Here is a 15,383-nt window from a genome sequence, read left to right as displayed (position 1 = left end):
TCCAGGTCATTCCTAATGTATTATGTTTTGTATTCAAGTTTATATCAAAAAAGCTATTTAATATCAGATTCACATCATCAATTTGTAAAATGGCAAGCTTTATCAAAAATAGTCTTTTGCTTACAAAAAATATATATCATTTTCTCATTAATTAAGATCATAAAAGAAGGTGATCTCAGACACAATGACCATTAAATGGAGTTGTGTCAGAGCAGTAGGTCGAGAGGAGAAAGGGTAGAACTTGTGTCATTTCCTGTCCTCCATCTCATTCCTCTCCCAGCCATGCAGGCTGGTTCCTCCTCTGGCGGACGGGAAGACTAATGGACACATTACCCGCCGGCTTGTCCCTCCGCGGCGATTATGTGGCTGTGAGGTCATCCCTTCACTTCTACTCCCATCCACATCAGGGATCTATCATTTCATTACTGCAGTTGGGGAGGAGGAGGAGGAATGGCTGAGGCATCCGTCCATCTATACATCTCCGTGTTCCCTGTACTCTGCAACTCAGAGGCGACTGGTCCTGCCGCCACTCAATCCAAACCGTTTCCTGTGCGCTTCCTCGCTCGTAGAATGAGTTAGGTATGGTTGACTGCTTATTAAGTAGCTTAATATTTGACCACATTGATGGTTCCAATGTGTGTGTGTGTGTGTGTGTGTGTGTGTGTGCGTGCGTGCGTGCGTGCGTGCGTGTGTGTGTGCGTGCGTGCGTGCGTGCGTGCGTGCGTGCGTGTGTGTTAAAGTACATTTTGCTCTGCGTTCTTAGCCCTGGGTATGTGTCTGCAGGACCTGAGATGTATCGATTGCTGCAGGAAGTGGAATCTGATGTTTCACAGCACTTCCCGAGCTCGATGGCTTCACCACGGACGGTGAGAGTGTGGGTGGAAGGGGGGTTCTGGCAGGATGGAGGACGGGGTTTGACACAGGGGAAGTTACCAGTTCAAGAAACATGGTGAGAGAGAAAATAACACCTCTGGCTCTGTCCTTTGGCCGAGACTAAACACTGCCTCCTCTCTCGGCTTCGTCTCAGAGCAAACACCGACTCTGGAAAATCAAGCAAAGCCTCTGCGTGTCCTCTGTCTCAGGCCTGGTGTCTTGTATCAGGATACGTCCAGATAGTGTCTAGATCTAGATAAGAGGGACCACAGTACACACCTCAACCTGGCTTTAGAACAACAAATGCATCTGGGCCAACCACCGGTGATCGGATCTAACCTCCTTGCTTGCATTTGATTATATCTATGAGAAATGAAACCACTTCTGAAGGGCGGAAATACAGTTTTACCTGTGGCCATGCTGTGTGAACAAACATTATTTTCAGTTAAATGTTATGGAGCTGAGTACAGTAGCTGTTTTGGTCCTGACAGTGCAGTACAATTGAATGAAATGGTTTAATAAACAAACATTAGGTGTGCACTATACTTAGAAACATACAATAGTGAAAGTCCATTGTTGCATGGAGCTTTCCAAAATGTTTTAGTGCTTTTGCATTGTTCATGGGAAAACATGGGAAGCTTTTTGGTTGTTGCCATAATGCCAAAGCTCGGAATGTCCTTTATGTGTATGCTGCAATGTTGAATATCATTGCAATGAGGATGCATTTGTGTTTGACTAGGTGCAACACTCAGTAAAAACAACTGTCTTGGTGTTAATCATAATCAAATGTATATTATTGGAGACGTCTTATGGTGTATACCTTGAGGCAGCCCCAGCCCCAGAAAGTGGGAGACGTGCATCGTTGTTGCGATAGCGCTGGTGAGACAAGTGTGACAGCTTTGCAAACCACAAGAGCTGTCACACACAGACGCACACACAGCGCAGACATATATAAATGGCAGTGGGTTTTATATAAACAGATGTCCTACCGCTCAAGATAGCCTTGGCGCTGTTTCTCTAAAGGAACACTGTCTGAATAATGTCTTTGAGCTCACTGTGGGTCAGAGGCGGTTACACACACCATACATTACACTGTCCTAGAGATCTACAATTACATTCATTATAAGCCAAGGCCTTCAAGAGGTCTATTGTCTGCTCTGTGCCAGTGTAATAAGTGTGTGTGTGCATGTGTGTGTGTAGAGATGCCTGGAAAGCCAAGTGTATGTGCAGGAATTTGTTTAGATCTTTTCTATGTCTGCACGTGTGTGTGTGCTTAACAATAAGAAATGAATGGTGTGGGCGATGGGGGAAGGGCGTGGGACGTGAAATCAATGATTTGAGTTGAATGGGGGGGTTGGTTAAAGCAGAGGAGCGAGTCTGGACCTGGTGGAGGCTTCCTGAACCTGAGAAGTAGGCATCCATGCCAGGAGGAGGGATCTCCTTTCAGCATATTGTTTTATTTAGCATCTGCATGGTCGCCTCATTTGCCAGAGTGCGGCTGGGATGGATTAATTCAAGACGTTGATGGTGACTTGCAGGGGAGGAATGGTTGGCCAGTCTGGGGGAAGGATGTTAACCACATCATACGCCTTTGTTTGCAACACTTTAATCCAGAGGAGTAAACTGAGCCTACTGAGCGCTTCAACCAAGAGGCCCTAGCTTGCTCAAACCCACACACACACCTTCCACCTTGATTTCCTGACAAGCTGCAGCTGAGGTGTGGCTACGACTTTGTTTCTGTTTCTGCCCAGACAGCCTAAATGAAAGCTCTGCCAGTCTAAACTGTTCTCCCCTGGCTGGGTTTAACCCTCAGCGACAGGAACCAGTCTAAACCTGTCCTTCACTGCTTCTCTTCAAACCTGGTGATCTCACTCGCTCAAAGTCTCTTGTGTTACACTGCTCTAACATCTACTTTCAGTTGTGTCTTTTCGTCGTGGCAATCCTGGCCTTAAAAAAACTGTTGTGAGAAAGACTGCAATGGTCTGTCAAAGTTCAAGACAAATGAGCTTTGTTGGAACAATGGGGCAGGTTGGTCCACTCCCTGATTAATCCTGTATGAGATGAACCCATACGGCCGCCTCAACGTAACCAAGAGCGGCTAGACGCGACTGTGAGTCAGAGCAGACTAAACAAAGGTAGAGATCAGAGGTGTGTCCACTGTACTGCCAGGAGCGTGCACTTTTTTTAACACAACTTCTAATCCGTTTCAAATGGCCATTCTCAAATAGGAAGCGGCATTTTCTTTGTAGAAAATGGAAAATAGCAGATCAATCTCAGACAATGTATCTAATAGAAAATGGATAGTTAATCCAAAGATAGCCCAAGAAGCTGTTTGAGGACGAAGAACTACAGCTTTGGAGAGAAATTTCTCTTGGCTCATTTCTCATCTTCACACACCAATCCATTAAGTCTGGATTCTGATGGTTTGATTCAAAAAGTGAAAGTTATCTTGATAGTAAGTGTTGTATGATTAATACCATAAGAGATGGTTAGTACACGTAAATAAAATGGAGACTTGTGCTACATGTCCACCTCACCTCTTTGTGCTGGACAGCAGCAGCCATGATGCTTTCAGTAAAGATGAGCAAACAGACGCAAGGGGGGAGGATGGAGGAGGGGGAGGCAAACAATGAGCACTGGTCCATGACTCAGGCGCTTTGGGAGCACTGATCATCCAATAGAGGAGGGAGTGGGGGTGGGTTATCGCCTCTATCAGTCCCACAATCAAAGATCCACAGCTGAAACCAACCACAAAGGAGGTGACAATGGCTAGCCAGCGCACAGCGACCCCCCACCCCCACCCCCTCCTCTTACAATTTCACCTCACAGAGCTCCTGGGAGCTGCCCTTCCACATGGCTAAGGCCAAGCAATCGTGACCCCCCCCCACCCCCACCTTGCAGTGTCAAAGCAAAAACAGAAAAGCACAACAAAGAGGTTTCACAGGACATATACCTAGAGTCCTTTCAGGTTCCTCTCAGGGTCTGCCTTTGGACTGGCCGCCAAATGTTTGTTCCGGGAGCTGACGCACCATCTTTTTCAAAAGGGGGTGTGGAAAATTCAAAGCCCCCCTCGCCACAACATTCAGGCTCAGAAGAAAAAGATCTGTGATCATGTTTTGTGCTCACTTCAATGTGGATGGACATGCACAGAGAAATAAACCTGAGAACTTGCTCAATAATGTGGTGAAGCAAAAAGGGTTAGTTGATCCAGATGTGGAGTGTAAAGTTGGTCACTGAATTCCCTTGATTTCTGCTGTACCATGACGGCAAAGGCAAGCCAGATGGTGAAATCACTGTAGGACAATGTTGGCTAAAGTGAATCCTCTTTCTTTGTAGCCGTGGAGATGAAACACTACATAGCTGTTACTGTGCTGAATTGTAGTGTACACACTGGGAATAACATTGAATGGTCTGTGCTCTACATTCTTCACAAAACCCCTATTACTGTGAGCAGAATGGACAGATCATAAATTCCAATGTTTCCCCGCCATGGGTTTCCCAAAGCAGATTGTTGGGATGATGAGCAAAAGGATATATAACGAGAAAAGCTTTTTGTATTCAGCACCGGCGAATCAAATGCTGCTCTGCTTCTTTCAAATAAAAAAAGATTTCCCTAGTATCGCCAGCCTATCCACTTGACAGAGATCTTTCAAGGCTGCTGAGTTGACTTTGCAGCTTCCTCCTCAGAGGAATCGTGCCAGTTTAATCAGAAGCAAGATTAGCACCGCTTATTATTAGCCTGAAAATCTCCCTGTATCTGTGTACTCTGTCTCTACCTCCTGTCCTCTCCAGACTTTGAGACGATTAGGGAGAAGCTTTGCAGAGAGAACAGGCTGACCGTCAATTGTTGACCCAACAGTATAAGACAGGCCACTGGCTTCTGACATGACACTATGAGAGGATATTCTAGGCCATGCCTGGTGGATTTACACACTGCCAGTGCAGCTAACAAGTGTGTGTGTGTGTGTGTGTGTGTGCACGTGATTCTGTCTGCTTCTGTATTCATTATAAGACTAGGGAGGCATTGCGGGGGTGGGATCTGGATGATGTGTGGATGTCTGTGCTCATGTGTGTGTGTATTTTGTATAGTGTGTGTGTGTGTGTGTGTGTGTGTGTGTGTGTGTGTGTGTGTGTGTCAGTGTGGTTGGGGGTGAGGGGAAGCATCACTGTGGGAGACAGGCAGATGGGGATGGAAATGAGTAGGCAGTGAGCTCATGCTAATCTCCTCCTACAGATGATGCAGGCACACACACACACACACACACACACACACACACACACACACACACACACACACACACGAACTATTGCAAATCCTGTTCTCAACCAGCCCCATGCACGATCACACACCAAATGAGGCAGAGGATGCCTTTGCTATTCGAATGTTATCATGTGTCTAACATGTTTTGTGCAAGCCCAACATCTTTTAAGGAGATCTGAAACACATTTGAGTGCACCTCTCATCACGCAAACATGCATTTCATTACATCGTGGTACCGGTGAGTGTTCATTTGTTGGATAGTCGTGTGTGAGTCTAGCTGCTTCCGTCACACACCCATCTGCCCCGTGGGAGTTTCTCAGCAGCACGCAATTGGCCGGTTGCGTTCCAAGCAGGCGAGGGGTGAGGTGGGTCACCTCTTTATTTGGGGAGGGAAAGGTCGCGTGGTGCTGGCTGCTCCTCCAAACATATGGGTGCACAGGGGGGAAATGGATGGGGGGTGGTGCGACTCCAGAGACCAGCACTGCTGTCACATACAAAGAGTGCTCCTAGACTGACGCAGCACAAAGTAAACCCCCACCCCACCATTCTTTCACGCAATGAAAGCTGCCCCAGCGGTGTTTGAATCCTCACATCCTCCTGCTGTCCCCAAACCTGCATGTCTTTTTAATGATAAGGTGTTGATGGTAGATTTAAAAGAAATACAGTTAGATGATAGGAAGACTTTCCTAAGCAAAGCATGTCCTGTATGGATATCAGATGTGATGCCTCTCAAGCATCACCACAGCTGGACGCTGTAGCCCACACATAAGGCGTGGGAAAAACATCTGGAATCACACTTTTAGCGCCTTGAGGCAGGCAATACTATAAACACAAACGCTCATCCTAACTCAGATATGACTTGTTTATCATGTGTGGGATCCATATACAAGAGGTGGAGGAGCAGCCCACCCAGAACCTCACGGCTTGCAGGTGAAAAGACATTCATTGGTTTAGGAGTTTTATACCCAAAACCTTGTATGAGTAGCATTTTGAATAAAACTGCAAATGAAATTGCCTTAACATTTCATTTGTTCAACCTGTAAACTGTGAGAACTTTGTTGTGTCTGACAGGGAAAGTGTGTGTAGCTTGAAGCTTGTTGCCACTTGGCAGACGCAGAAATGCTAATGCTGCCTGCCTGATGCTCCCCGCTGCAGCAGCCCGGGGCAGGTAAGGAGGCGAAAGGTTAGCCGATGGTGCTTAGGGATGTGTAGTCAGGACAATAGTTGGGCTTACAGTGCCATGTATGTTGATGAATATTTCAAAGAGCCTCACATTAAATAAACATGCAGGACCTCGCCGCCTACGGAAACCCACCATCAATATTGAATGCCCACAAAAAAATGGACACAATTCTGTTCACAAGCCAACGCTCAGGTCACACATCGCATAGCACCATTTGACTGAGGAAGAGCTTCTTTACCACGCAACACCTAGAGGAGGTCACCAGGTTCTTTCTTCAGTGCCACACTTAAGATAATGAGACACTCTTAAGGTTCTTCGGAGAATTAAGCATAGCCACTGCAAGCTGAGTGTTAGTTTCCCGCTTTATCAGAGGGCTATGAACATTCTGAGAAGGGGTATTACTAAGTGGGAGGAAATATTACTATAATATAATATCTACGTGTGATCATGGCTTCTCATTTGCTCTGAGTTTTGAATGCACAACTTTTTTTAGTAACACTTCTTTGGAAGTCCTAGTTCCCTCCATCTCTTTTGGATGAAGACAGGGAGGTGGGAGGTGGGAGGTGGGAGGCGGCGCCTTGTTTGGCTTACCCCTGCCCTGATGTACTCTTCCGCACAAAGACTGAATAAGCCAGCCAGTTCTTCATAAAGTAATTGGCTGGCCGCTCTGTCCGTTTGTCACATGGAGACGATCCTGATGTAGGACTCGGTGGGCCAGGATGGGAGTGCAGCAGAGGGGGTGAAGGGCAATGAGGGCTTGAACTTCTCCTTTTCTTAGTCACTACTGTCTCTTTCTGAACAAGACTTTTGCTATTTGTCAAAGATAGCTACAATATCAAGGTTTTTGAACTAACTTAGCAAATGGAAAAATGTTCATATATGTAGTGGGTGACTCGAGAGCACTACGTAAATGTAATACCACCTAAATAATGCTTTGGAAGTAGAATTTGTCCTACATGCTTTCAACATACAAGATGGATCAAACTCTTTGTATCGCTAGGCATTGTGCCAATATGATACCTGAGATTTGGTAACACAAGAACTATCGATTTCTTAATTTCAGAAAAACCCAATCATTTTTTTTCTTTAAAAAAGTCATGAAAGATTGAAACGAACACGCAGAACTAGAAATGTTGCTCAAACGTCTTAAAACGAGAACCAGCTTTACATAATAAGGACGTATCTTATAAGAATGCCAACACTTATGCTATAATTACATTTCTTCAAAGGTTTGATACTGAGCCCTAATTACAGGGTCCAACCATTCATCTCTTTGCATTGTTTAAAAAGTCTGGCGTCATTGGTTGGAATAGAAAAATCAGAGTTATCATGGGAACTTTTGAATGCTAAGATAAACACACACAAGGTGGTCATGTAAGTCAAGTGACAGTAGTCTGAATCCTACAACAACCCCCCCCCCCCCCCCAACACATACTGATTAAGTATGTGTTGTAAGCACTTCGAGATTTGTCTTGGCAGATGAGAAGCGCTATATAAATTAAATGTATTATTATTATTATTATTAAGATACTTGTGCACAATCGAGCAGCTACTGGGAAATCCCCCTTTTGTTGGCAGAAATCGAACCACTCTGAAAGAAACAGCGTCTGGCAGGGAGACATGGCATATGAAAAGAATCCCTGCATAGCTCATTTTCCGCTCATACTCCTATGGCAGCCTTTTGACAATGTTTCCAGACAACACAACATGCTATATAACCTGTGATGCTCTGCCACCCTCTCCCACTTCCTCACACACCTGGAAACACTGACCGAACCTTTTAATGCACATCAAAATCATCGTGCAGACCTGTCATCTTTCGACATACATTTGACTTAAAGTTTGTGTCGAGGAGTCTAAATAAGCACAATAAGTGTGCTTTAGAATGTTACTGTGTAAATGGAAAGGCTTTGAGAAAGCCACGGCATATGTGGAAATGAATACAACAAAAAAACGAGCACACAAACTAAATGACTAATTAAACACCCTCTTTTTAATTGACTTCATTTGCATAACATTCAGGCAATGAGCAATTGCAGTCCAAATCATTTAAAAGAAGCCTTTTTTTATCTCACCAGTGAACTCTCCTTCTGTGTTGGTTTGGTTTCATTGAGCTGGAGAAGTGATGGAGTTTTCAATCACATTTGACACGAAGACACTTGAATGTCAATTTGGCATTGATCTCTGTGATCCTCAGTCATGCCTCACAGCATGGACTGACTGTCTCCCATTAGAGACCCAGCCTGGCAGCCTGGCCCGGCAACAGAACTCATTATACAGGCCTAATTGAATTGGTGGTTTCCTCCTTTTCCGAGCACAGAGCACCCATTTTAAATGATGCTATTTAACAGGCAAAAAAAGAGAACAAAATAACAGAAAATGCAGCATTGAATATCTTAAAAACACTTTTCCCCACAAACACAACGACCACGACAAATTGTCTTTAGACTTTTGCAACTGCCACGTTTTGCCAAACAGCCATAAAATGAGAATGGAAATGTTCCCTGAGCAGCCATTGAAATGTGCAGCTCCCAGCTGTTGTCCTGTCCACCGTGTGGACATGGCTGGCTGTCAGCAGGCTAAGCCAACACTGCGCCTTGCATATGAAACAGGACATGGGCCTATATCCCCTTGGGGAGTTCACTTCCTCTGGGCCCCCACCACCACCACCACCACCGCCCAACCTCCCTCCTGAAACAAGCGGCCCCTTCAGCTGGAGGCCAGATATCCCAAGCAGCAGTGGGGGCTTCTCAGGGTTGGGGGTTGTTGGAAGTAAAAGGGGAAGTTTTAGGTCCTGCACATTAGAGAATGGCAGCCAGATATTAGAATGCAATGCCTTAGAGGCAAATATTCAAAGCTCACAAATGACAAACGTTTTGTTTCCTTTTGCTGTTTTCAGGCCTTTATAGCTCTGTGCTACCGAACAGTCGGTTCAGTTAGCTTTTATTACAATGAGCCACAGGATAAAGCTTGGAAACAGCCTGCAGGTATGAGTTCGGTGTCATTACAGTTACTTAATGGAGCAGCACAGAATCATTGGACAGATTCTGACTACTCCTTTGTCTCTAAACACATCGCTACAGAATCAAAATGAGTCGCTGGATTAGGAGGAAATCTGGATTGAAGCATCCAGGTCAGGGTTAATATGTTTAATGAAAGCCAAGTAAAGAGTGTTTTCAGATAACATCAGGTAACATGCTTCACCTCACAAAAGGAGTAGCAGCTCTGGAATGATACGCACTGACTGCCGGAACAGGATCCTCACAAAAATTGAATCTCTGACATATACTTGCTGGTTTTGAACCAAGCATGAGTCAAGCTTGAGCTGGCTCAACAGCAAACAACCCCCCAGCCCCTCAATTCTCTTGCTCATATCTCGCTTAAACAGACGGATTTTGTAGAAATCACATCATCTTGAGGGCAAATTATAAAGTTCACAACATACTAAATCTGAAGCCGCAACCCTTATCTAAACATCCTGATGCGGAAAGCCACTGATTATGTGTGCCACCCACATGTATACCAGCCAGAAACCAAAGGACTCGCAGCCAGGGGCTGGCATCAACCACCCGGAGAACGGCTCCACACCCAGCTTATAAACTCATTTCAACAATTCAATAGTCCGCTGCATTAGCTGTTTACAATCAGAGTCGCGGCTCATATCCTCTAAGACTGGAACAGAGAATGCACTCTTACTGCGAACCCAAGCTCCTTCCTTCACTTCCACAAATGCAAGTACGTTGCAAAAAGTGAAAAGCTGTTTACACTCAAACGGTGTGATTCAGAGATATGCATGTCTCAGAAGGAATCTCTGAAAAGAGCATCTGCAAGGAGGGAAGTGCGACAATATAACTTCCTGTGTCTGTCTGCATGCGAGACTGCTGCTAACACTTTTGAAACAGCCTCATTAATATTCACAGAGCTGCCCGGTTACTCCGCTGACAGCACGCAGATGATGGCATTTTCTCGTGCGCTAGGTAGCAGGCAGCACGACACAGTCTAGCACTCTGCCTCACATCCTGCAAGAGCGTTTTCAAAGTGCCTTGGCTGTGCTGAAATGTGCTGACAAAGGGGAGCTCTGTAGTCATAAGTTAAGCAATATTCCTCAACTCCTACCCAGCATGTATTCCCTCATTAGCATTTCTTAAAGCAAGGTACTTGCGAGAGAAGTAGGAGGCTACAAATTAAAAAGCGGGGTAGAGGCTCAAATGAGCCTTGGGCTTAACACTTGGGTGCCCCGTCGGCACTTATAAAAATAGAAGAGGCCCCTGAAAGTGGGGCTCCTTGAGGTGTGCCCACTTGAGTTTGAATGAAAGTGTGTGCCAAGAGTGGGTATTCACCATGCATGGCAGGGCTTTGGCACTCTCTAGGACTTCAATGGTCTCCCTGATTTCTCTTTCTTTGGCAGATCCCTCTGAAAGAAGCCTCAGTAGAGAACTGGATGGGAGCTTCTTGTAAACACTTTTGCTTTCTGTGCCTCATCAACAAGTCTGCAGCACAGAAGTCCACTCTGGTTTCAATCAGATTGAAGTAAAAAGTAGGTAAGAGGGGGAGGGGAGTATGGGTGCGTGTATGTCAGAGGTGGGTGGCTGGCCTGGGGTAGGTGGATGTTTGGGAGGAGGGTCCGATGTTTGCTGAATGCTCTCCTTTGTTGGGATCATATTATGTTTCCACCACAATACTTCTAAACCCTGCTCCATCAACTCCATTCATGTGTAACAGCTCATGCAAATGGCTGCACTAGCCTTTTTTCTAGGGGTGGGTTGGGGGTGGGATTCCTTTTATCAGTCTACCACCCAACTACTCTCTCTGAAAACTCCTGCCGGGACACCAAAGCACAGATTATAATCCCTTCACACACCTCTACAGTCAGTCAGCCCAAAGAGCAGAGCAGCAGGAACATGGAAAAAAGATTCAGATGTCTCAACTACTTCATTGGTCGGAAGCCTCGTATCTGATCACCTAGACCACAGGAAACATGCAGAGCCAAAACCTGCATATATGCGCTAATTTAGATGATTCAAACATTTTAGAACTATCTCATAATATCGCTGATTATACCCACAGGAAGCCAGGCACATGACAACCAGACATATAGTACAATTCATGTGACACATAAGGCTCTCGCACACACACACCTTGTTGTAAGAAGAGTAATCCCAATGCTTTGGCAGTGCATCCCTCCCCATGGGAACACACGTGCAGTGAAAGAAATCTACACTGTGGAAGGATATCCCACTGGATAAAGGAATAATTATTTCCTCACTTGGATCCATGTTTAATCGACACACTCCCCCTAACTGTTGTTTACCATTTCCCATTGAGCCATTTGTTAGTAAATGAGATTGTATTTACAGTACAGGCCAATAAAAGTGATCCTGAGAGGTGTTTCACAGGCAAATAATGGCTTTATTGACACCAGAGGCGTTTTGTTGTCATTGCTGGATGAGGCCCAATTAGTCACAATATGTCAAAGATGGCCAAATAGGTTGACACATATTACACAGCAGGACATCAATACGATCCCAGGTTATTTTTGTAGGTGTGTAAGTGGCTCAGAATAACTGTGTTCATGCATTATTTGAGAGGGACAAGTTTCAAGGGAACCCTCTCAAGGGATTCCCACGAGGGACATTTGAGGGGACCCTCCATCCCGTTATTAAAAGTCACAAGTTACCAAGCTGTTAGATATTAATGCATTATAAGGTGTATATCAAACTGTAAACTCAGTACTGTGCAGGAACATTTAAGAAAAAACAACTACTGCATAAACTCGGATCAGAAAGAGCAAACCAAAACCCACAGTGCAACACAGAATTTAGAGCCCGTGGGGGAGTAGTGTGGTATGAGGACCAACTCACCCTGGACGATGCTTTCCTCTTGTACTTGTTGGCGAAGTCAAATTTCTCCTTGATCTCGTCCAGGAGCTGCTCCATACGGGCCTTCTCCTCTTTCCCCGAGTAATCCTGGCCCAGGAGAATGTACGCCCTCCAGTTGGCCGAGTCGAAGCCCCAGTGGCAAGTCCTGTTCTCCTGTGCCTTGTGACTGTGCACCACGAACTTATGGGTAGGGTACATGAGTCTGCAGTCCATGCACTGGATGCACGCTGCGTTGGGGTTGGTGTACAGCTCCGGCACGAACAACCCCTTGCACTTGCCGAAACACTCGTGGTAGACTTTGAAGCTCCTCTCGGTGAGCTCCAGCTCCAGGGAGCCTCCGCTCAGCTCCTTCTTGCAGCGCGGAGGGTAGGCGCCTCCGTAGATCAGGGCGTTGCAGAGCCGCTCGGAGTCCGTCTTGGTGATGAGACCGCAGGACGGTGCAGAGAAGGGCAGGATCCCCATGACTTTGAGGATCTCCAGCTGGTCCGCCGTGCACCGAGAGCAGTAGATGTGCAGATCATCGCAAACTGAGTTGATCTGCTGCAGGGTGAAGTCCCGCAGCACCGTGTTGAGGATCTGCGGCAGACACAGTCGCTTCTCCCCGCCGACCACGAAGCAGGAGATGGTCTCGCTCTCCAGCACAGTCTCGCACCTCTCAGTGGAGCGGTCCGACGGAATAAACAGCGGGCCCGGCATCACCGGGGGCGGCAGATGCTGCAGAGCCGGCTCGGGCTCCTTTCCGTCCTTCTTGAACAGGAGCTCATGTTGCCACCGGGCAGAGAAAGCCGCCGGTCCGCCCAAAGAGATCATAGAGCTGAGGTGAAACTGCTTGAGAGTTTGTTGCAGTCCCGGGTGAGGCTGGAAGCTCTGCCGATTTACAGTCTCCATGTTTTTCCTTCAACTTTAGAAGCGTAAATCCTTCTGGTCGTCGACAGTGAGTCACGAATATCTATCCGTTTCCGAACCTGGTAAATCCACGGTGTCCCAGAACTGACCAAAAATGCGAAACGCTTCATGAAACATCCAGTCAAAAAAAACCCAGAAGGCGAGTTCACAGTTTTATTCCCAAGTCTACTGAGGGTACACCGGCCAGTCGCTCCCTGCAGCGGGTCGCCGACTGTCCATATCTGAAAAAAGGCTCTCCAAACTCAAGAGAAGTTCCGTTTGTCGAGTTCCAAAACAAACAGGCGAAAATAACACAAAAGCGGGGCTGTGAGTCGAAACAGCTCAATAAAAAAATCCTTATTTGAGGCTCTTTCCGCTGTCGGTGACTGCAGAAATCCACTCCGCGTGCCCCCGCAGTTCACTCTGACTGTATTGAGAGAAGTCTGCGAGGCAGCCTGCTCGCGCTCCCTCGCTCCCTCTCTCTCTCTCTCTCTCTCTCTCTCTCTCTCTCTCTCTCTCATCTCTCTCTCTCTCTCTCTCTCTCTCTCTCTCTCTCTCTCTCTCTCTCTCTCTCTCTCTCTCTCTCTCTCTCTCTCTCTCAGTCTATGGCTCTCTCTCTCTCACACTCACGCGCGCCCCCTCCCTCTGTGTTTGTGTGTCTGGCTCAGTCATTGAATCCCAGCCAGGAATGTGAGTGACTCTGCAGGCAGGCTCGGCTCTTCCAGGAACTAGCAGTCACCCCCCACTGCCCTGCAGAGTGGATGAGAGGAGGAAGAAGCGAAGGGAGAGAAGGGAAGACAGTGCTGCGTTCATGTAATGTGGGAAAAGTAGAAAACGTCCACTTTAAACTACGGTAAAAGTAAGCCAGCATATGCTTAATGTTTCTTAGTAGCCTATACCATTTCACCCTACTTCTTCTTCTATATAAGGATACTTGTATTCTATTATGTTTACTTTGACAACTAGTTGCAGATTTAAATTGTGCATAAAACCAAGATGCTACACTTAATGTTAATGCATTAATGTTAATAACACAATATGCTACTTTTGCACATATTGCACAGTAATAATAATAAATCTATTGCCAATAATTAAAGTAGACAAATATTTCTGTAGGCTGGATGTTTTAGGCACATTGGGATGCAATTCTTTTTTACAAATAAAGCTACTTCTTAAATGTACCTATATTTCATTTTAGGAATATTTGTGTTACTTTTGATTTTGTGTAAATAAACGAGCAAATACTTGCTAAATGTTTCCGTACTTAAGTGATCCATTTTGTACGCTGCTTGTACCATGTTTAATTTGACAGCTAGTGGCAGATAAAAAATGGGCCAACAACCAAGGTGCTACACTTAAAGGTAGGGTAGGTAAGTTTGAGAAACCGGCTCGACATCGCTAGAATTTGAAAATACACAACCGGAGAAAATCTGCCACCTCCTCCAACACACACGAACGCGCACATGACCAATGAGGGCACGAGATAAGTTTGTGCACAGATGGAAGGCTGACAGGCAGGTAGGCCATCCAGTTATTTTAGCCGGGCCAGCTAAAATGATTGGTCGTGCTTTTTACAGTACTACGGCTTCCACAGATGACATTTTTGTATGGATTTTTTGTCAAAGCACTTAAGATATTCATTGCTATCGGGATGTTAAGAGCATTCCATGGAATATAACAAAAAGTGTATCTCGAGCCGGTTTCTCAAACTTACCTACCCTACCTTTAAACGTTAATGCATCAATAATAATAACACAGTAGGCGACTTAATCATATAATAATAATAATAATAATAATAATAACAATGGCATATAAGAAGACAGTTTAACTATTTTAAATAAATTAGCCTAGAGTTCTGAAGGCTGTGTCTATATAAAATGTATTACTGTCGGGTTTTTTTCTCAAAAAGCCCTACATGACTTTGATTTGCAGTCTTGTTAAAAATGTTTTACATTCTAGTTGTTCTATTTGCTCTTTTACTACATGAATAGATCATTTTGTAGTTTTTCCATCACTGAGGTCTTGAGAAAGTGAGTGTCCGGTGCTGAAACAGAAGACTATCTCAATTAAAATCAATAAAGCTTTGACTAATGCTGCGTTCATATCATATGTTGGTTTAAGTCATGTCTTGCAGTCTTGTAATAGCCTACTATTTTACCAGTTGTTGACTGTGTTTGGATTTAACATGCCGTTTTATGACTGCCGACTTTTTGGCCTCAACGTCAGTGTGGCCATAGAGTGGTGCAGGAATGAGTCCTTAAACGTGGGAATGAGTTTGTTTGTTTGTTTGTAGCCTTTACAG

General features: G+C 45.4%; 1 protein-coding gene across 1 annotated transcript in view; it reads right to left on the bottom strand.

The window, feature by feature from the left end:
* skia (v-ski avian sarcoma viral oncogene homolog a) overlaps window positions 1–13,538 on the bottom strand; it is a 70,708-nt gene extending 57,170 nt beyond the window's left edge. Inside the window, exon 1 of the mRNA XM_034145641.1 lies at window positions 12,179–13,538. Coding sequence (XP_034001532.1) covers window positions 12,179–13,084 — 906 coding nt within the window. The 5' untranslated portion in view covers window positions 13,085–13,538. The remainder of the gene's footprint in view (window positions 1–12,178) is intronic.
* Between the last annotated feature and the right edge of the window lie 1,845 nt (window positions 13,539–15,383).

This window comes from Trematomus bernacchii, unplaced genomic scaffold (genome assembly GCF_902827165.1).
Source record: "Trematomus bernacchii unplaced genomic scaffold, fTreBer1.1, whole genome shotgun sequence".
Taxonomy (NCBI): Eukaryota; Metazoa; Chordata; class Actinopteri; order Perciformes; family Nototheniidae; genus Trematomus; species Trematomus bernacchii.
Note: the sequence above shows the minus strand (reverse complement) of the source record. Positions and strands in the feature narration are given on the sequence as shown.